Below are 22,669 nucleotides of genomic sequence, written 5' to 3' on the forward strand. Positions count from 1 at the left end.
AAACTAAGTGCTTTGCATTACACCCATTCTGTTACTATCTCCTGTGTAGTAAAAGCGTTTTTGTAAAAAATAGTTTTATAACTAGATGTATTTTTTTTTTTTTTAAATAGTCTTGCTAATCAAATGTATGCATAGTTACTTCAGTCCAGTTCTGTTACACTGATGGTATGCCTCCACTTTGACCTTACACAGCCTGACATTGCATGATTTGTTCAGCTGCTCCATGACTTTACAACTCAACCGTATATTCTTCTCAGTGTAAAACGTCAACTTATGTACAGTTACAGTACTACAGTACTTCTCTTGTATTGTTATGCCTCTATTTTCTTTTCCTTTTTAGCTCTTTTTGTATTATTTTATCTTTCTCTTTGTATTTTACATTGTGGAATCCATGTGGACAGAAATGTAACACGCTAATTGAACAGGGTAAACACTTCCCCTACTATTATTAGCAACGTGACAAGTAGCTGCCATCTTCATGGAATTTTAGATTTAAAACAAAACATGGAATATGCTCTTCAAGCAGCTCTATAATCATGATATATAATATATGTTAAATTCACAAATTGAAAAAATAAAACTCTACTGCAGTTCCCACACTGGTCTTCTCGTGAAAAATGTTCCATTTGAGCTATTGAAGTTGAGTTTTTAGCGCAATTGATGCTGTTTGAAATATCACAGTGATTTTGACGTGAACCCCTCGGACCATATGAGCTTATGTGTGGATATTTTTAACTGAAAATTCTCAGCAAATCCGAGAACGGGTTTACTAAGTAGCAAACAAAACAAGAGTCAAGGAGACTTGTTGCGAAATATAGAAGTGACACTGTGTTACCAGCACAAAAGAAGATTTGAAATGTTTCTTGGTATATGGGTTATGATATGACTCACTCAAGGATGTAAGGATTTCAAAATGAAATGATTTGATTCAATTCTGTGGGATTACGATTTGATATGTGGTGCAGCTGTAGCTTTTGTCATGAATATGCAACAACACATAAAAGCTCCTCGTAGCCCAAACTATTCAAGTTGACCAAATTCAAAGAAACAACAAATTATCAGCTACGTCAAATTGATTTATACTGACTGATACCTGGTGCACAGCTCTGGTAAAAGACAATTCAATATATATCTAAATACATAGGGTGTGATATGATTCAAGGATGCAATGATTACAAAATTCAACAATTAAATTGTGCTTGTCAAATAAACCCATTTTCCGATGCAACACGAAGTTTGAGTTGGATAATTACGTTGATAAATACTTCGAATCTTGAATTTGACATGTCGACAAGATAAATAAAGACTGTACTTTACTAATCGCGCGAGGGCAATCAGATAAAAATTACTAAACAGTGAATAATCCTTTGATGATTGTAAACCTTTTGAATCTCGGTTTTGCTTTGGTTAACCATCAAGTTTAGATGTCACGTTGAAGACATTCCAAACATTAAGCAGAACTGACTGAATTTCGTAGAAGCCGAAGTGGGGGAAACATTGCGCGATGTTAGCGAGCTAGCTGGCTAACGTCGGCGAGGACGGAGTTAACCCGCCACCCAAAACAGCTTCTATACTGAAGCGTCCACCATGTCGCGACCTTACATACTATCCATAGTCTTCATCTAGTGTTTCATCAGCCTCATGCCGGTGCCCTGTCTTCAACGAGGGTCTCTCACTTGCGGCTGTTAGCTTTTAGCGTTAGCAAAAGCTAAATAGCGACTGCTGCCACACATGTGTGAAGATGACAGCAGTATCGCTCACACTCACCCAGAACCACCGGGACACGCTGAAGATCACCTTCGAGTCATCGTGAGGTATGAGCAGCTGCTATCTTGGGGGGCACGTCGTTGAAGAAGAGATGCGGCTCGTGACGGCGAAATGTTGCGTGGACACAATACCAGTGGGGAGGCAGTGCTGTGTTGACAGCTCGGCTCAGCAAGACACTCCACTTTTGCGCGTTGTGAACTGGCCTGAACCGGCTTGTGCGTCTAGCTACAGGACGTGACAACGTTACGCTTCTGACGTCACAGGACATAATGTAAGGAACCGCGTCTGAATATTATTATTATTATTATTATTATTATTATTATTAGCATTATCATCATCATTATTATTATTATTATTGGGTGAATTCTGAAGCTCATTCCACACTTCACAATGGAATTCTCACATTTAAAATGCAACATAACTCTTGGTGGGGTTTACTTACTTATTTTATTTTTTTTGGAAAAGGTGAATTTCAGACGGCTGGCACATTAACGCATCAAACAAACACATACATGGGAAATATTGTGCTTGTCCAAAACGGTTGCCGTCATAGTGTGTAAAACTCTATGATATCAACCAATCAATCAACCAACCAACCAATCAAAGCCTAGTTTGACAAAGGAGTATAGGTGCACTGCGGTACAGGTATCTTTTCCCAAGAGTACTTGATTGAGTAAACATAAAAAGTAAACAAAGAAAAATGTTGCTTTGCTTGTTTTTGGAACATGTTGCAGGCATCAAATAAGATGAGTACACTATTTGCAAACAAATAAATAAATAAATAAAATAAAATTGATCAGTTTGAACTAGGGCTATTACCATCGAATATTTTTAGAATCAAGTTATTCTATCGATAATTCAATCAATTAATCAAATAATTTGAAAAAGTGTAATTTTGCATTAGGGTGTATTATGAAATGTTTTTCTTGATTACTATTTATTAACCAAATATTGTTGTTTATTCAGTATAGTATAGTATAGTATAGTATAGTATAGTATAGTATAGTATAGTATAGTATAGTATAGTGACTAAAAACAACTAAAGAGTAATTAAGCAATATCACTGACAAGGGCGTGATGTACTCACCAACCTTTCTGAAACTGATCGAGTTACTGGTTTAGTCATTGTTTTCCAAAGTATAAGTAGATGTTTACAAATGTCTTATTTTGATGAAACACAAACGATATATCTGCTTGTATGAACAATTATAGAAATCAGAGAATAATTACTGTTAAGAGGCTGAAATCAGAAATATTTGGACAATTTTAAGTTAAATAATGCCGCTATTGATTACTTGATTATTAAAATATGTTGATTATTTTGGTAATCGGTTGTCATTTCTTCAATTAATTTTGCCACCTCTATCGCTCTATATGTAGTAGTAGTAGTAGCAGTAGTAGTAGTAGTAGTAGTAATCATAGTAGGCATGCAGGACTACATGTCCCATAATGCTTTGTGCTAAAGGATGTAAGGACTTCCGGGTTATAACTAAAGTCAAGCGTGTAATTACGTTCACACAACGTCCCAAATTAATTGGCATTGAGGTTTATATATAATGAACTTTGAGTATGTTTAACTCAATGGCATTTCCAAACATAGTCCAATTCATTATTTACATAAATGTTTGCAGCTAAAGATTGGCCTTTAGTTCCTATTGTATTGTATTCTCATGTTTGACAATGACTCAGCTTTTTTGTATTTATTGTGTCTAAAGCAATTGCAAAATTTGCAGAATAGACAAAAAAAAAAGTCCTGCGGGCTCAGACAATATGGCGTCGACCATGCCTTCAGCAAGTAAGGCGATCGCTGACGTACGGGCCAAGAAAAACACAACGGGCCTTTGCAAACTGTTGCTTGATGTCCTAATCCGTGCCCCTCATCCCTTCTGCAAACAGGATTCCATCTTTTTATTTGGGACACCATGTGTTTTCCTTTGACACCCGATCTTGAAAGGGGCAAGAGGAGGCCCAGAGATAGATATGCCAACTCAGCATTTATGATGACATCAGTCTACGTCAAACGCACACAAAACTGGACCAAGCACATGAAGCACTGCAATAAACGACTCATTCAAATAGTTCAGTAACTAGATACTATCAAAGAAAATCAAACTGATTCCATCTGTTGTGTTTATTAGACAAAAATGTTAATGAATATAAGGTTTAAAAACAAAAAAATGAAGCCTTCCTTAGTATGATTTTTTTTTCTTTTTACAAAAATATAATTTTCAGCAAATATCTCATTAAAACGCTATGTAGGAGTTTTTTTTTTTTTTTTGAAGACTTGAGGGTTTTTTAAATTTATTTGGACTTTGCATCCACCCACAACTAAATTTGCAAAAATGTCATTATAATTGTTAATAATATTCCAACCAGTGGGAACTGCTTCAGCGCACTACATTTGTTTTTGACAGTCATTCAAGGAAACATAACAGGAAGGAGTACAAATGTGCTTCATAAAGTTTATCTAATCATTGTATTGTTCTACAATCAAACTTCAGGAAATTGCTCATTTAAAATGTGCTTGAGCACTGCTGTTGTCATGAAGTAAAGTTCTGGAGCAGGCAGATGCTGGAGAGGACTGTGGAGCTCTGGTCATCTAGTCTGCTTCTTATCTACACCCGTCACCCATCGACTATTTTACAGTCAGACCAATCGTAAGGAATTAAACTAATGGCATTATGGAATCAGTTACTGCATTGCAATAGTCGTCTAGCTCATACTACTGGAGACAATTTATTTGTGTGTTTTTAATGCCACTAAAGATGATACTGATTAAACGCAATCAAATGGTTCCTTTGTTAGTGGGGACGTGAATTAAATGTTCTTTCTATAGAGAATTCACACAAAGCAGAATTTACTGTAGCCAGGAAAGGACAATTCCGAGCTTAGGTTACAAGTCAAAATGGCGGTCTCACTCGGTGAAAGGAAGTTCTCCGCTCAATGAAAAGCATTGGACTTTGGATCATTGTAATTTGATTTGTGAGGATTATTTTGATTTTATAACAATCTGTCTGGTTTGTATGATAGTCACATGCAAAAGCAATACAATACGCAGCTTGTTTTTTTTTTTTTCCACCATGTAAAGCATGCAACAGTCAAAATTCAAAATTATGTTTGCACTGCATTTTCCAAGTAGGCTACTGTACCAGTACAGTAGCTGTTTGTCTGGGTGTGAACTTACTTGTCACTCACTTATCTTTATTTCATTCAAATAAGGGACAATCAGTATTGAAACAAGTACCGGTAAATTACATTGTAAAAATATTATGTGTAGCACTTTAGTTGGTGATCTCACCTTCTTAATTGTAAACACACAAAAGGCTACTTTTGGCCATAAGCGACACAGAAAAATAAGAAAATAACAGCGAGACAAAGGTAGCGACACAAGCAACAACTCTCTAATGTTTGCCTTGTGTATCTTACGACAATGCAGATGGATTGTAACTGCTTTTTACTCTAATAAATTACATTTATTTTACAGAGTGATTTTTCTCAAGTTCTTAAAGTTACTTATTTTAGAAACCTGTGCAACATTGTGTAGCATGTTTAGCTATAGCGCCCCCAAGACCGGCGGACCTGCATAACAAATAGTCTCATATCGTTGATATTTATAGATTTTATTTTACTGTGGTGTTTTGCAAAGGTTATAACAAGCAACAACAGAGAAATAACTCACTCTAAGCAGAAGCCATTGAAATCTTGCCAAGCCATTACAACTGTGTTTGGTTCATTTTGTTCTCGTAGTCCTTCAATAATCAAACTCCCTGGTCAGAGGTAAAATTATTTTTCCAATCACCAACTTCTCCTGTTGAGGATAAAACAGATGCATCAGTTTGTTATATTATGCTAACAAATATTAATTAAAATGTAGTTCAAGTGTTAAAATTTTGGAATGAGGAACTTTGGCGGAAATGGCCCATGATAGGAACAATTCCCACCACCCGTTTAAGACTTCAAGAAAATAGATAGATGGTTATTGTTTCAATGCTGTTGTAAAATTTGGTTTAAAAATTGACAGTAGCTTTATGGGGCTTTATGGCAACAAAAAAGTTGAATGACCTTTTCTCATGAAGCTGGAGATGGAAGTATTAAAAATCTCTTTGGGAACGAAGGTGTAATTCGTCATTGGATTCTCCCTCATGTTCTTGAAGGTGGTCTGGTCCACGTTGCGGCTGATGATGTCATCAGAGAGGTACAAGTCCAGGTACTTCAGGATTCGCGTCACTTCACGCCATGGATTCTGGGTGGGCAGACAAAGTGAAAAACAAGAGACAATTTTCCCACACATAATTACTGTATTGTTTATGTCAAGTCTTGTAGGACGCTCACGCTCTTCTTCCGCCCACAACTCGTAAATACCTGTCCTGGGAGCCACAAATACTAACCTAGCTCTTACTTGATTAGGGTGATTAGATTTTCTAAATCAAAAACCAGGCCATTATAATTTCACTGACAATCAAATATATAATAAATTCTCACCAGGAACTATTAAGCAAATTTAATCGCTAGTCAATCTGGTTGTGTTATTGCTTTAGTGAATGCTTAATGCCATCTTGGTTGACAGTTCAACCAGTATTTTTTGTTGGTGGAAAAGCAGCAATTGTAACATTGGAAATATACCACCAGAAAAGCTCAGCTTGCATTGGGTCTGACCGGCGACCGCAGCATTAGGCTAGTAGGACTACATTTCCCATGATTCTTAGGCAGAGAAGCAGTTGGGTGAGGTAATCCATCCATCCATCCATTTTCTTAGCCGCTTTTCCTCACAAGGGTTGCGGGGGGTGCTGGAGCCTATCCCAGCTGGCTTCGGGCAGTAGGCGGGGTACACCCTGAACTGGTTGCCAGCCAATCGCAGGGCACACAGAGACGAACAACCACTCTCACAATCACACCTAGGGACAATTTTGGAGTGTTCAATTAACCTGCCATGCATGTCTTTGGAATGTGGGAGGAAACCGGAGTACCCGGTGAAAACCCACGCAAGCACGGGGAGAACATGCAAACTCCACCCAGGAAGGCCGAAGCCCGGACTCGATCTCACGTCCTCTGCACTGGGAGGCGGACGTGCTAACCAGTCAGCCACCGTGCTGCGGGTGAGGTAATATATATAAATAAATCACTACCTCCTTCATGTCGTCATAGAAGAGGTAAATCTTTCACATGATCGTACCAGGAGCCATATGCCACTGCAGAGACGACATTCAGCAAGTCGCTACAATTGTCAAATAGTCCTAATGATTTTCATTGTACTTACATTCTCCATGCATGAAGTTTTGGATGTAGTAATAGCCTCCATTGATTTGACGTAGTGATCTGAAATTCAAACTCCTTTTACCATGATAATGTGGGAGCAACGGATGACTGTCTTGTTTTCTGACATGACCGAACGTTTTGTGGTACGAAAAACAAAATGATGATCTAGTCCTTTCAGGATACTGTTTAAAGTCCTTTCTCCTCACCAATGCCAAAGATCCATTTTCTCGGTACTTTTATCATTGAATATTTAATTTAAAATCCGGCAGTAGAGCCACGCCCGAAACGTAATTAAGCGAAGCCTTACGGCAGTGATGTGGCTGCTATCGGAAATTTGGGAGGCCAGTCTAGACCAACATGGTCCAGGTTTTTGTTTTTTTTGTTTTAGTAGTCCCTAATTCCTATACAATTTCCAATGCACACAGCCGTTTTTACCTTTTAACAAAACATAATTACAGACTGTTAAACAAATTCAGAACAACTTGCATGCACAAATGAGTTTTGTATTAAGTCTCTAAACACAATATATTTGAAACAAAAAAATATTAAATAGTTTATAATAATTGGTGTTGAGTGGTAGTCTTGAACAACTTAAGTAAAAAAAAATAAAATAGGGAAAATAAGTACAATAAATTGACTAATTTTTGTGTAGTTCCATGCAAAAAATGTCTTCCAGCAATCACTGTTGATTTAAAAAATAAAATCCAGGCATGCCAATGTATGGTTAAAAAGTGTGTGCTAATTGCATCCTGGCTTCTAAATATTAAATAATAAAAAGGAACAATCACAAAACATTTAAAAAGTCAAGTATATTAATTGAGATTCAGCAATAAATGATACATCTACTTTAATTACTGAAAAGTATCGGTTTCGGTATCATGATTCTGGCCCTATGCAGGATTTGCTTGGTATCAGATCAATACAAAAATATGCAGAATAACACACCACAACTTTATAGTTGTTTCCTTCTAAACAATATTAAGAAAGGGCTTTTGATAACAAAAATTACTAGCAATTTAATGTACTACAATTTACTCTCATAAATGACTTATAACATATAAAATCTGTGCTTGTTTAGTGTAATGGCAAAAGTGAATACACAGCTTAATGTACCTTCTCCCATATAGTGGAAGAGCATTTAACCTGCCTCTCACTATACATCACTGGCATAGGTAGATGGAGATATATCATTTGGAATAAATAATCTTTGAACCAATTGCATGAAACTGGACAATTTCCTACTTCAGACCTCATGATCTCTCGGCACATTAATATCCCGTTACAGAGTGATTGGGAATCACTGCCCTAGAGTGACTTGCAAAATACAAGATGTAACCCAACAACCTGAAAGTGCAGCAAGAGAGACATCTTGTAATCGTTTAAAAAACAAATCTCACAGTATTCAAGATCACATGCTTTTTTTTAATTTTTTTTATTGAATCTCAAATATGCATTATAATCCAACTATTTGAATGAGAATTCTTTATCATTTGGACTGATTGACAGCCTGGTTACAAGACACATCATTCCGAGGGAGTATACATGAGGCGTAGGTGCGTATGTCAAATGGTTTGGGGTTGCTTGGCCACTCTTGCAAGGGGAACGCCTCTCCATTCTGTGGTTTCGTGTTTGGTTCACTCCACTGTGCATTTCCCTCTTCAAAATCCCACTAGAAAACAAGGAGAGATCCAGATATAATCACTTAGAATCTGCAAAATCACACATACCTCACGAGCTGAGCATTAAGACAAGGTCACCTTACTTGCATTGGGTCCATTTGTTTGTTAGTAAACATGCTTCTTCCTTACTCATATAGAACAGAATAGAAGTTATGAATGTAGCATTTTTCATTCCATTCATTTCAGAGTGAATGATTGTCAAATTAATAAATGTTGTATCCACACCTTTATCCAGATCTCAATCAATAATATAATGGAGATACAAGTGCCACGTCTATGTCAAATTTTACTGAAATTAGTTGTGTACTTTTTGTATCTTTACCTCGTCAGTCGCACAAACCAAAATTCTTCACAAACCAAGGTGTCCTCAAAGCAATATACCGCAAGCACAAATTAACTTTTCCACATGAAAGATTAACTAAAATACAGAAAAAGCACAACACTGATTCATCCAAAGCATCTGCTAGATGCTACAATGTACTGTATGCGCACGAGTGCTTTGCAAACACCTGTTAGCATGAAAGCTTTATTTGGACACTCGCTACCGCAATGCTTTAGCACTCGAGTTGGCACTCATTAGCTTCCTGGTAAAGCCTTCTTGTAAAATAAAAATAAATAAAATTAATAAAAATATAGACAATTTTAAGTACAGTTTTTTTTCCTCCCCCATAGCTGAGCGAGGAGAGGTCAGACAAGTCTGGGATTGATAACGATATGAATCAATGACCTTCATAATCAATGTATATGACTGATTCCGTATGGTAAGAATCGATGGGGACGGCTTATTAATAAGCCACGCCTTCTACCCGTCAGCCCTTCTTTCGGATGTCAATAATGCAAATGATATGATGTGATCGATGTAACCTGTAATAATGTGTCCAAAAGGAAAAAAAATGAATAAAACTAAACAAACAAACAAAATGTCGCTCCAGAGTACAAGTGACAGCAAAAAAAAAAAAAAAAAAATCATCTAGAAGGAAAAACATAAACTGCACTGCACTATAAGTCACATTTTATTTATTACAAAAACGAGGGCCAATAGCGCTCGGACTCGTACCCAAAATCCCTGTTCGTGTAAAAGCCAGCAAACGCATTCCGGTTGGAATAGGAATTTTGCTTCTAACTACAGAAAAGTTTTTCTTTTTAGTTTTAGTTTTATAGTGTTTTTTTTTTTTTTTTTTTTAAATGACTTACCTTAACTAGAATCCCACATGGCCAAAGGTCAAATCCTGATCGCCTACTGCGCCTTTTTGGTGATGTAAATAGTACATCCTCGTTGTGTGCTTGCACGCTAAACTAGTGAGCTACTTTTCAAGTTACAACCAAATATAAGTCGAAGGAATGACAAAAAATTGTGACTTACAGTTTGATAAACACAGCATTAATTTTATTTTACCAGACAACAAACTTGAGTGACTCCTGAGAAGGAGAAAAAACATCACCCAAAATAGCAGCGCTTGCGGGTTCCCTATAGAAAGCGGCAACCACTTTCCTATGCAGACGCGGCCCGCCCAGCATTGGGCTTTAATCAACAATCTGTCACAGGAGAACAATTGAGCAGCACATAAAACGTCAAACATTTCCCGGCCTCGGGCCTACTCTCTGGTTCATCATGATGGAGAAACTGCACAATAATGGCACATTCCATGCCAATCTACCGGAAGAAGTGAGTCAGAAGTATTAGCAACATGTTGAGTATTCACAAATGTAACTTCAAAAGTAATGTACCTTTTAATTGTTTGGAATGCATTTTAGTAGGCCAACTGCGACTCTAGGTCTCATATGGAGGATTCTGCATAAAAAGGATTTAACATGTGTGTCATTTATTGGACCAGAGTCCTATCACAGAATAAGGAGACACACCCAACAATAAGACACAATCAATACTTGTTAGGGATCAGAGGTTAGTTGTTGCTAAAGGTCTGTAAAGATACATGAACGTTTACTTTATATGGTCCTCCGAGTCGTTAGATACAACTTATCACAAACACACTTGCATTTTGCAGGAAAGTGGGACGTGCGTCAAATGAAATGCATTACGCAAAGTTGCTTGACTTTCTCTTTGTTCAGATTTTTGAAGGGAGAAAAAAATGTTCCAAAGTCAAACTGTTGCCATAAAACTTTTTGAATCTGTACAGGCATTCTTAAAAGCAGGGATTGCCGAATAGGCCACCAATTTGGTATCGGGCCGATACCTGGCCTTATTTCAAGGAATTCATACTCGCAGCATTTCACAATCAGGAACAAAAGGCATATGTCTGACAGATGCCTACTAAGATATACATTGTACAACTACATATGTTTGATTGGGTCTTTTTCTGACCAATTGATTATTAGTTTGATTTTATGTATTTAATACAATTCACTTTGTGCGTTCTACACAAAATATGTAAACAGCATTATAAACAAATGCAAAAAAAAGATCTTAGAAATTTGCCATTAATTTCATGCAATTTTAAAGAAAAAATGCTATATTAGGATATATAGGTCTTTCAAATTATTATCTGTCATTGTTTTTTGTGTGGAAATTTAATGTATAAAAAGTATTTGGTTTAAGTGTGACTACTCAAGAGTTGAGTACTTGTCGGGGGAAAGGGGGGGGGGGTAGACAAACCAAATAAATTAAGACAAGCCAAAACAGATCCAGTATTAATCATTTGATACTGAACTGAGGCCAAGTCAGGTACACAGAAGAGCTCTTGGGTGGCATCAAGCATGACGGTAGATAGAAATGGAGCATTTCCAACCCAAAGAATGTTGATTGAATTGCCAATGGTACCACATTTAACTACAGTGGTTCCGCTGTATCAGGTATGCAAAGCTTACCTCTTATGTTTATCATCCCTAGCTTTATCAAGCCATGATTACACGCATTCCGAGTTCTCGCTGTAAGCATCTTATCAAACTTGCTGACCGCTTGTCTCGTGGAAATGACCTCTAATAACTGGATGACTCACTCAACACAACAGTCATGTGAAAGTCTGATTATTACTTTCTTAGACATTGCAAAGCAGTTGCGCAACAGCTAAGGACATCTAATGCATGAGCTTGGATTGACACTTTAGTAAGTATTAATTCAGCTATATGTTTATTACCATTGTTGTCGTTTCCATTGTACAGCTGTATTATATCATACTACAAACAGAATTATAAGCATTTTAATTATTATTTATACCTCCAAAACTGCTCAGTCAAAACTGCATCGGTTGAGTGTAAACTTTTAGAGTAGTCAGGCGCCATCTAGTGGCTTTTCCTCAGTGGTACTCGTAATAGCGTGTGATTACAGTAGTATTGTACTGCACTGGTACCCACGATGAGAAATTTTGTATTAGTGATCATCCCAAGTAACAGATAAGGAATGAATATTACTTAATCAGTCCTACCCACCTCTAGATCAGAACTGACAATTGAAGAGTCACATGATGCATCACAACCATCAACTCGTACCATTGGGCCTGTCCCGCTCAGAACCTGGTTGTCCACCACTTTCGCACACTCTGTCGCCTCTCTGGGGTACATCTGACAACAATATAGTATGATTATATATATTTCTTTACACACTGAAAGGACACTTTTTTTTTTTTTATGTGACGTAATGAGGACAGTGTTTGGTTTGTGCGACAACATTGCTTACTTGTTTTGTGGTGTCAATACTGACGTCCATGTAGCCGCCCATCTCGTTCAAATGGAAGTTTTTGCCCTTTAAAGAAAGAGGTTCCAACAACATAATGATCTTAGTCAAATTAAAAAAAGCAACATTTACCTGTATACTAAACAAAGAAAGATTTGATTTTTTTGGAACATCTTCAAAAAGGACCTACTCAAAGAAAAGGGACCTACTTGTTTACTAAGATGCTTCACGGCACCTTTGTCCTTGGACGAGTCGCCCAGGAGGCTCTCCATTTCTAGAGAAAAACTCATAGGCTGCTGCCTGGTTCCCATGTGACACAAGTGGATAACCATAATCTGACATGCGTGTCAAAGGTCATGATCATGGACAAATGTGTGCTTTGCAAATTTTAGATTTGTATTATTTTTGTATTAACAGGATACAAGAAGGTCTAGTAAGGCCCCACAGACAGCAGCCAGCAGCCAAGGCATGACCCTGAGGAGGAAGCTGACCCGAGTGTCGTAGTGAAGTATGGCAGCAGCATAAAGGACAGCAGCCAGCAAGGACAGCATGCCAGTACAAATGTAAGATCTTGACAGTGTCTTCCCTCTGTGCTGCATGTGGGGGAAAAAAAACAAACATTTTATTTGAAAGCTATTTCCAGACTGATGACATGGACTTAATGAATAAAATTACTTACAACTCTGTAAAGTTTGGGGAACTTGGAGGTGGAGGTGATGACAAAAGACAGCAGGCCAAGGGTGTACCCCAGGATTTCAATGTTGTCCTAGTACAATATCCAGGTGTTGGAAAAGGAAGTAAGAGGAAGACAGACATACGTGTAGATGGTTCTCGAGGCTCAAAGAGGGGCAACAAACAATTTGAATCCTCTTCTCTTTTTCTTTTTTTTAAGAATATTTTTTACAAATGACATCTGCCAAACTGCTGCTTTTTGTGATTTAAGGGCATCACTGTACAGTATATGCAACAATGCCCCCTAGTGGCTGTGATAAGTATATGGGCAGACAGCAGAACAAGCTGATTGGAGTGTGGAGGATTTGTAAATGCTTTTAAAGGTGATGACAAGACATCACTATCTCATCATTGCTCTTCTTTCTCACTTTATATTTTAGTATTAGTAGTCGGAATCTTACTTGCAGGGTAACATAAAGCAGCCTCCTCCCTCGGGGGATCCCGTCTGCTGCTGAACTGTGGAGGATGCCTAACTTCAGGAAACCTCCAGTGAGTGCCGTCAGGAGACAAACTGCAAGAAGGTGAGCTCTCCTGCGTCTCTTAATCATTCTTCGCCTTCTCTCTGAAGCACAATGCCAAATAAAAGCCATTGTTTTTAATCTATTAGACTATTACGAGTGTCTTGAATATTTGGACAATCACTAGTCTAGAAATCTATTGTACAACATAACATCAGATTGGCTATTGCATTATTTCAAACTTACCTGCTTGCAAGTTCCTGCAAAAACACAGTGGAATACAGCAGGAGATAACATTTACCATATCCAAGGTAGCAGAGGTAATTCCCATTAAAACCTGCAGAGAATTGAGACTTAAAATCTAAAATGAGCCTTAAACACCCTGATTGTCATATTTACTTGAATGTGCAGCTGTCTGGACAAAACGGCTCCAGTGAATCCACACACATTACCAAGGAAACAGTAGAGAGGAGTCACGTTTTGTCCAGGACGTCCTCCATATTGTTTGCACCTCTGACCCACAAGACTTGAAACGTAAAGGCAGGAAAAAGGAATAAGTTACTCCAAATAGACATCTAGATTAGGTGAAAAAGCAGACCATCACACTCCATTAAGAGTAGTCTTTGCTTTGGTGGTGCAACCTCATCACGCTGCAAGTTGAAGCAATGGCATTTGGCAGCAGATAAATAGCATAATTTGTATACAAAATCACGATGAAAATTTATTTCCATATCTCAGTCACATAAATAGGCGCTTAGCTTACTTTTTTTTATCTCCTTCACAGAAATAAACATTCATCATCATATTAAAAGTTAGGCTACATACGTTGTTTTGGTGGACATGTTTTCCCACAAATGTTTTGTAAATTGTGTTTGTGTGGGTGAATGAGTGGCAGTAACTCTGTGCATGGTGTAAACTGTGTGCATTTAATGTACAGTAATCGCATATCTGACACACACAATATGGCGGACGCGTTGACGTATAGTAACCCGCTCAATTAGTTATCTATGTACATATGACTAAATGAACACACCTCTTCAATTATTATGCTATAGTTGCGTCTTTTGGTTATATAACGCCATCCAAACAAACTGATCAATCTGATTGATCAATATATATTAACCTAAAGATCAAACTTGGGGGAGGGGGTTGAGAACGTTTTGAGTTTAAGGTACTTACTGCAGACATGAGATCAGTAGTAGCAGAGAAGATACGCAAACTAGCCAAATGGAAAAGCAACTTTGTCCTGTGTTAATACTACTGGTAAAGCAAGAGGTGAAAGAAATGGTGCAAAACTTGAGGAGACTCGAAGGAAACGAGTTGTAGTCTTTGGTCCAGTCATTCTCCTGGCTCGGTGTGGCCATGTCGATACCTGGTGGGACGTTTGCATGCCGTCTCGCGCTTGAAGAAATTGACCAATAAAATGGCACGAATATTTATTTGGAGGTGGGACTTGACAATGGTTAGTTACGTTGTACAATAAATACTATGGACTATATGCCACGGAGGAGGCGGAACTACCGGGTTTTCACCCATCAACTTTGTTTCCGTTTCCGCTTTGTGACGTGTGGGTAGCGTCTCAGTACTTAAGCTTCCGCCTTTGTGCCCCTCAGTTGCGCGTCGACGGGTGCGAGGCTGCGAGTGTGTAGTGTCTGTCGTGTAAAACCCGGAAGGAAGTCCGTGGCATCTACCCCATTCACTAGCATTTTGTTATCTGTCAATTGTGTAACTTTAATTTTAAAGGGGCATCTTTCTTACTTGAGGAAGTGTTTAAACGTTTGCTATGGTTTCACTTGACAACTCTCCATATTCCACATTTAATGTGAACAGTTATTAAATCGCCAAACTATTTATTTGAACTGATTTGCTTTCCAAGATTCCTGTGGATTCTGCAGTTGCTCCAACATATATGTGCTTATGTAGCTGTGTGAATATCCTTATGGGTGTGTCCTAAACATATTTAATTTAAATACAGCCTCAAGCACATCACATACATCATGCATGCAAGTGTGCTACAATGTGAATGTGTGGAAATGGAAAATATGTAACTCATGACACATACATAATCTCATCATTTTATCCAAAACACTGATTTGGTACATAACTCATGTCAAAATGTTCTGTACAATAGACATGGGGTGATGTACAGGTTGAATGAATATTGATGCCTACTGGGGTATAAAAAAAATGAGTTTATGTTTACTAATCCTAATCTTGGTGCTCCGATTTATAATTGATATTCCAGTTGAATGTATTCCATATGTTGACCTACAAATCATAGCACACCATAGATGACGCGTGCCATTTAGTTAACATTAAAGCATAATCATGATTAAGAGGCCTTTAGACCTATAGGTTTTGTTCCCAGTTAACTAATTAATGGCATCTATTGAGTGTTTTCCATCCTGTTCAGATTAGTCTCCATTTGAGATTACAGCTTCACTTTTGAACAATCAGGCATCGAGATGCTTGTTAAGTCGACGGACTTTTTCCTTCTTGTTCCTGTTGCCGTGTTTCTTCCAAGGTTTTCCCACCATCGTTTCAGTTGCAGCTTTCCCAGGAGCCACGATTCCACTGCCTGGTTTGTAGCCCATCACACCCTGGACTCCTTTAGAGAGCGCTCGTACATTCTCCTAAAATAAGCACACAGATCCCATTCAAACTCATGTAAAGTATTTCAACCGTCCTGATAAAATGCTGTTGCTGATGTAGTTTACCGCATGAAAGAAGTTTTTGTCCACCGTATTTTCAATTCTCTTGACTTTTCCTTTTTTACTGGGAAGTTCACAGTTGTCCACATCACTTCTCTGGAATTTACTGTGCTGTGGCTGGAAGTCCTCGGGCTCTATGTGAGGAGGAGGATGGCAGTAGAGAAGTTTTCCCTGTAAAAGAGTAAATTGCTTCACATGATGGTATTGTGGCTTTGAAATGGAACTTAAATGAAGGTAAACTGCCATTGTTGTTATAAATATGGCGCATTTTAAACTTGACTCACATTGACGTAATCCTTCAGGATGTAGCGAGCAGATCTGGGCTGATCAGGCTGACCGTGTGATGTCATGAAGCCTCTCATGTCTGAAAGCAACAAAAAACAAATGGTTGGTGTTGGTAATACACAAAACAGGACAATTGTAAACAGAAGAGTCAAAAACTGAAAACCATCTTCTTTTGTCTTTGTTGGTTTGGAGAAGAAATACATTGCCTGTGGATATCAAGTATCCAAGTAAGAGAATGTGGCACATAGGAATAGGCTAGAAACCATCCAGGATGGAATATGATTTACAAAATACTTTCTTTCATGATTCCATCAATAAAATAAGTGACTGTAACAGATTTGGAAAGAAACAAAACAACATCCATCCATTTTCCAAATCGCTTATTTTCACAAGATTCACAGGCATGCTGGAGCCTATCCCAGTCAGCTGTCGAATAGATTTCAAATATCTGGTCAATAAATCACTGAATGGTTTGAGTCCTGAATATATTCAAGAAATGCTGATTGAATACAAACCCAGCAGGGCTCTGAGATCTACAGACTTGGGCCAACTAGTGGAACCCAGAGTTCGAAGTAAACATGGTAAAGCTGCTTAGCTGTTTTGCTGCACAGAAATAGAATAAGATGCCAACAGAAGTGAAGTCAGCCCCGAGTGTTTTTTTTCTCTTCACAAACCTTTGATTAAGGTCTTTTAAACAGTTTTAAATCATGTATTTTCTCTTTTATTATTATTATTTATTTATTTTTAATTTCCTTATGCTAAATGTTTTTAAAGTTTGCTGTCTAATGTTTTAACATTGTCAATGTATGTTCTTTTAGTAAATTTTGTAACCTACTTTTGTTTTCTTGCTCTGTTAACTACTGTTTGTCAATGCTTATTTCTTTGTGTAAAGCACATTGAGTTGCCTTGTGTATGAAATGTGCTATACAAATAAACTCCCCTTCCTTGCCTTGCCTATCCCAGCTGTCAATGGGCGGGAGGTGGGGTATACCCTAAACTGTTCGCCAACCGATCGTAGGGCACACACGGACAAACAGCCATTCGCACCAACAATCACACCTACGGACAATTTAGATTGGTCAATCGGCCTTCCACGCATATTTTTGGAATGTGGAAGGAAACAGTAGGACCCGGAGAAAACCCACGTAGGCACAGGTTGAACATGCAACTGGGAGGCCAGAGCCGGAATCAAACCTTGCACCTCAGAAAGTGAAACTGGACAAATGTGATATCTAATATACTTTATGGCCCAATAAGATCAATAGAAAACTTTACTGCATAAAAGCTCATATCAGCATAAAGGCATGCAAACATTTTTTCTATCATGAAAAGCCACCAGTTGACCTCTTTTACTAAAGGAGAAGCCAACCCCCCCAAAAATGTCTTGACAATAATATATTCTATGCAGCCCCACTAGTCTAAATATGATATTCTGGTAAATATTATGTTAGTGGAATATGAGTTAAGCAGCAAAATCCAGCTGTTTTAATCCATCTGACATGCTGTCGACTGAAGATGACATCACAACCAATCACAGCGCAGCATCAGAAAACAGGTGAGCTGTGATTGGTCATGGCCTGAGCCCTGAGCAACTGTGATGTCATTTTCAGTCGACAGCAAGTGGCAAAATGGCCGCCCCCTGAGATGGATAAAAACGGCTGGATTTTGCTTCATAACTCACATTCCACAAATGTAATATTAATCAGAATGTCATGTTTAGACCAGTGGGGTCACGTATAACATATTAAGGTTGACTTGTTTTCTAGTTCCTGGTAAAACTGCTGCTATGACAACAGTCATGCTAATACAATCGAATAGGACTCTGGTGCTTTTACTTACCAGTGAAAATTTCAAAGTTTAAAGTTAAATGTATTTTTATGCCTGCTTTGAGAGTCAAGACTTTTACTTATGACATCGCCCGTAACTGATGATTTCCACTTCTATTATTTTCCTGTAAGGAAGTAGTCTTACATCCATACGCCATAAGCAGCTCCTCCGAAGTGGGGTGTCTGTCGGGGTCTTCGTCCTCTCGTGGCCTGATGATGTTGATACCATACGTGCCCTCCAGTACATGCCGAGGGACCGTTTGGCAGACTTACCACACTCGTTAAGTTTATAAAACTGTTTTGAGAAGGCGATACCGTGACATTTTCGGAAATACGTTTCTCTGTCGTAGTGCAAAGGATATGAGAGAGGCTGCTGGTACATGGTCTCTCATCTGGTCAATTGGCAGGATCCCACAGCAGATCATATCAGCTTTGGTGGAGACGAAGGAGGGCATAACCAGACCAGGGCAGTCACACAGGCACAGTCCTGGCTCCACAAACAAGGTCTGTGAAACATGAGGCGACACTCACATTAATCACAAATCGCTCGACTCTACAGTGCATAGTGATAAAAGAGGCGGTTGCGCTTTGCACCTGAAAGTGTTTTGTATGTCCAGGAGTTGCAGAGACTGACACTTTTTTGTTTCTAAGAATGGTGTTGATAGTTGAACTCTTCCCCACATTAGGATAACCAACCTGTTGAATGCGTAATGGTGAAAAATGGTTCATTTCAGCTAGAGACGCACTCGACAACTAGTCCACTCTGACCCCACGGCTTGTTTTGATTCCTGATACACTGAATTAAAATACAAGGGAGCGACAAATAAAGATGTACCCACCAGTCCGACTGTAAGTTGCCCCTCTTTACATTTGGGCCCATCGTGAACCATCTTGAACATCTCCAACAACTCGTCCTTGTGCAACAGGCGAGAGGAATTACGGAAAGGGGTCTCATTCGATTTGCCAACAATATCCTCCTCATCCTCCCATTCATCTTCTGAGGCGGTGAACCACTCCTCCTCTTCAACAGTTATCCTTTCCCGCGGTTCCTCGCTGTTATCGCTGTCTTCGCTCTGCTCGTCCTTGCACTCTGCGCCCTTCAAGCTCAACCTCTCATTGTCTGGCTGTGCTCCATCTTCTTGGTCACTCTCTGCAGATTCTGGCTGTTCCGTCTCCATACCCTGTGGAACATGGAGGAGAAAAGTTTGTTGACTTCAGTAGTTCAATTACAAAAGAGTAATTCAAAGTTGGTTTTTTTTTTTAAGTAAATCAAAAGTAATCAGAACTATGATGATTAAAATTACATTTAAAAAAATTTTTGGGAAATATTTCATTCTGTGTGTAGAGAATCTATAAAAATTTAACTTAGTTTTTTTTAAATAAATAAATAAATAAGCTTTCCATGATATTCAGATGTATTTATTTATTTGGAGGTGGGGGAGGGGGGTTATGGCACTTGAACTCTATACTCACTCAAAATATAAACAAGTATAATACAGGGTCCTTGTGTATGTTTTAATCTATAGTTGGTTTCCATGCGTGCTCACCTTTTCTTCTGCATCCAACCTGTCACTTTCCGCCAGGGCGGACCAAAAAACTGCCCTCAGGCCTTCTTTCTCAAAGTGTCTGGCCCAGGCTCGCCTCTGCTCCCTGGTTAGCAGGTCTGCCTTATTCACCAGCAGCATGTTCACCTTATTTTCCGACACCTCTTTTACATATAACTCCTTGTAGCACACAATCACAATGTAATGAAAACCACATAATGGAGACAAAATGACTCTGAATAAAACAAACATGCTTACCAGGTCAGGACATCTGAACAGTGACGGGTTTCTGCCATCCACGATCTGAACAACAACGTCACTGTAGAAAGTCACAAAATGGCACCTCGATTTTCAAAGACTGCATTCTGAGATAGACCGTGAAGGTTTTTTTTAAATTTTTTACCTCCTCTCAATGACCCTCCACAATTGCCTCCAGAACTCCAGATTCCTCTCAAACGGAGTGAGACACAACTTTTGTTCCTCTTCCAGCCTAAGGAAGCAACAGTAATTACATTCTTGATAGACTTATAAATGACAGAAGTTTAAAGCACATAAATAGTATGCATAAGATGACTCACTGTGCAAGCTGTCTTCTCCACTCCAGGAAGCTGTCCTTTTCTGCCATCTGCAGTGCCTCGGTGCTGGTGTTTTCATCCCAGTGGGGGCTGGGGAAAAAAAAAATACAAATACTATAATATAAAATAGTAAATGTTGATTTTGTTTATTTGGGGGTTAAAGATACCGTCGAGGGATTCTGAGAAAATGCTTGTTGTCTTCATGAAGATTCTTCAGCTTCTTTCGCTCCTCAGCTGTCAATAAACCTGCTCTAGCTTCTGCTGGTACAAACTTGATGTTGAGTTTCTCTATGATAAATACAAGAAAATACAAGTTAGAAAGTTTTTTCATAAAAATAAAAATGTTAAATCATGGCATAGTAATTGATGCCTTACGGCAGAATATGAATGAAATTATGGAAATGATGGTTTTTTTTGTCATTACAAGAGTGCATAATAGGATCACTTACCAGCTACAAACTCTGTTCCTGCTAGTTCCGCAGTAGCCAAAAAGTCATCCATGGAACTCTGTTCAGTCACTGACTGCAGGTTCAACCTTCCCCAGTCATAGCCATCATTCAGCTCACTGGTGTGCAACTAGAAACATAAAAAGTTGCCCAATAAGAATTAAATGACATACACAACATTGGCATGAGAACATACCGCTACTGTTACACACACCATCCACAACATTCTACCCTACCGCAACAGTTGTAATACTGCACTCAGTTCGGATTGGCACTCAAGTAATTCAGTAATGTTAGACGTACTTTGTCATTTGAATTGTAAAATTTTGTGTAGGGGTGCACCGATCGATCGGCCTGCCGATTTCCTTAATTTTGGAAGATTGGTGATTGGTCGATCCCTTAAAAAAAGAAACTGATCTTTTCCACCAATCTCATCTCCCTCCTCAGAGGTCTGAAAAAGTCAGCCACTGTCCTGTTCTGCTGAGATGACTGGTAGGATGTTCTTTTTTTGAGAGAAGTACTTCATGTGCAGTTAAAACAACCCATTTGTATTATTTCACCGATATTGTTCAATGTTTTCCAATAAAACAAGATTGGAACACTGAAGGTATATGTTGTTTGTAATGGGAAAAAAAATCGGTATCGGCAAAAATCGCCAGTCAGACTTTTTAAAAGATCAGGGATCGGCCAGAAAATTGTGATCGGTGCACCCCTAATTGAATGTTGTACCTAATAGTTTTGTTACCTCCTTTAGCAACAGTAATATTATATACACCTGTCAGCACGTTCTATACTGCAGTTGCTCAATGCTCATAGCGGGAAATGCAATCACAAACGTCCAAATCAGCCATGATTATCTGTAGTGCCCAAATACAAAATTTCTTGACAGTCACAACGAAGGGCTTACTTAACTTGAAAAAAATTAACTGAGTGACAACCTTCTGACAGAAGGTTCTATGTGGAACGACGTATTCACTCCCACCGTGTTTACTTAAATACTACTACTGCTACTACTACTTAAATGTCATTAAAGAAAACTAATTAAAGACAAATCTAAGTGATAAATCATCCCGATTAGAGAACATATCTGTGTAAATGTCGTACCCATGTGTCGCCCCTCTTTTTGCTTCGGCTGGTCTGAAATCTCTCTTTTATCAGAGCTCTGCCCAGTGCGGGTCCTCCTCCAGCCTTCTTCTTACCCATCACACCTTTTACAGAATCACTTCACTCTCCCAAAAAATTATTTATCTGGCTGTAAAAATACGAAAAATCACCACCTACGGAGGTACATGTGCAATGGGTTGTTGACGGAAGAACCGGAAGTGGAACATACCAATTCAGTAAAAGCTTGACAATGACAACTTCTATGTTGTGTAAGAATCATATTCTTAGAATGATGTATTCGAATACAATAGAACAACATTTTTTATATACAAAATCTTAAATGTATCACTTATTTTGTAGCCAATCTGTGTTATGCGGTTGTGGAACATTCCAAATATGTGTCCAACTATCAAAGATGTCCTGAAAGGAAACGGGACGAAAGCAAATTTGTTCCCCTAAAAAGATACAGGGAAAAAGCAGATACAAGAAGAAAAAAAACATATGCTACAGAATTTTAGGACGATTAGTAAATTTAACTCAAAATATTACATACAGAAACTAGACTAATTTGTTGTGTTCTATATCGTATCTATATGTCCATCTAGCAGAGAATGTAGAAGGAAATGCAACATTTGCATTTTAAAAGTACCATATG

The 22,669-nt window shown here is 38.4% G+C and overlaps 4 protein-coding genes and 1 long non-coding RNA gene across 11 annotated transcripts in view; 1 reads left to right on the forward strand and 4 right to left on the reverse strand.

Moving 5' to 3' along the window:
* atp13a3 (ATPase 13A3) overlaps positions 1-1,974 on the reverse strand; it is a 29,299-nt gene extending 27,325 nt beyond the window's left edge. For both annotated transcript variants that reach the window (XM_077584616.1, XM_077584615.1), the window contains exon 1: positions 1,768-1,974. The gene's annotated coding sequence lies outside the window, so the exon portion shown is untranslated. The remainder of the gene's footprint in view (positions 1-1,767) is intronic.
* A 3,518-nt stretch (positions 1,975-5,492) lies between these two features.
* Positions 5,493-7,297, reverse strand: LOC144062858 (sulfotransferase 1A1-like). Of its 2 annotated transcripts, none has more exons than XM_077584633.1 (3): positions 7,025-7,297; positions 5,830-6,010; positions 5,493-5,575 (listed from the first exon to the last, which is right to left on the reverse strand). In XM_077584633.1, exons 1-3 carry the CDS (start codon positions 7,064-7,066, stop codon positions 5,526-5,528), a joined length of 273 nt encoding a protein of 90 aa, XP_077440759.1. In that variant the 5' UTR covers positions 7,067-7,297; the 3' UTR covers positions 5,493-5,525. The 2 variants fall into 2 exon arrangements, with proteins under 2 accessions (XP_077440759.1, XP_077440760.1); XM_077584634.1 differs by lacking the exon at positions 7,025-7,297 and adding an exon at positions 6,894-6,987.
* Positions 6,520-17,468, forward strand: LOC144062859 (uncharacterized). Of its 2 annotated transcripts, none has more exons than XR_013296460.1 (4): positions 6,520-6,868; positions 12,751-12,896; positions 13,446-16,468; positions 16,537-17,468. It is a non-coding gene; the product is annotated as an uncharacterized LOC144062859 (long non-coding RNA). The 2 variants fall into 2 exon arrangements; XR_013296459.1 differs by lacking the exon at positions 6,520-6,868 and adding an exon at positions 11,664-11,766.
* Positions 8,425-14,887, reverse strand: tmem44 (transmembrane protein 44). Of its 4 annotated transcripts, none has more exons than XM_077584631.1 (11): positions 14,703-14,887; positions 13,923-14,049; positions 13,770-13,860; positions 13,467-13,627; positions 13,013-13,099; positions 12,756-12,926; positions 12,543-12,668; positions 12,337-12,402; positions 12,150-12,221; positions 10,431-10,494; positions 10,068-10,356 (listed from the first exon to the last, which is right to left on the reverse strand). In XM_077584631.1, the coding sequence occupies exons 1-10, from the start codon at positions 14,885-14,887 to the stop codon at positions 10,474-10,476; spliced, it is 1,107 nt and encodes a 368-aa protein (XP_077440757.1). In that variant the 3' UTR covers positions 10,068-10,356; positions 10,431-10,473. The 4 variants fall into 4 exon arrangements, with proteins under 4 accessions (XP_077440754.1, XP_077440753.1, XP_077440757.1 ...); XM_077584630.1 differs by having other exon boundaries at positions 12,090-12,221; XM_077584628.1 differs by lacking the exons at positions 10,068-10,356; positions 10,431-10,494 and adding an exon at positions 8,425-8,692.
* On the reverse strand, positions 15,587-22,251 carry lsg1 (large 60S subunit nuclear export GTPase 1). The gene is made up of 14 exons (XM_077584626.1): positions 22,015-22,251; positions 20,914-21,040; positions 20,632-20,752; positions 20,468-20,554; positions 20,293-20,379; positions 20,148-20,208; positions 19,893-20,069; positions 19,185-19,526; positions 18,940-19,041; positions 18,708-18,851; positions 18,491-18,614; positions 16,519-16,598; positions 16,241-16,405; positions 15,587-16,156 (listed from the first exon to the last, which is right to left on the reverse strand). Exons 1-14 carry the CDS (start codon positions 22,111-22,113, stop codon positions 15,977-15,979), a joined length of 1,896 nt encoding a protein of 631 aa, XP_077440752.1. The 5' UTR covers positions 22,114-22,251; the 3' UTR covers positions 15,587-15,976.
* Between the last annotated feature and the right edge of the window lie 418 nt (positions 22,252-22,669).

Source organism: Vanacampus margaritifer, chromosome 13 (assembly GCF_051991255.1).
Source record: "Vanacampus margaritifer isolate UIUO_Vmar chromosome 13, RoL_Vmar_1.0, whole genome shotgun sequence".
Classification (NCBI taxonomy): Eukaryota; Metazoa; Chordata; class Actinopteri; order Syngnathiformes; family Syngnathidae; genus Vanacampus; species Vanacampus margaritifer.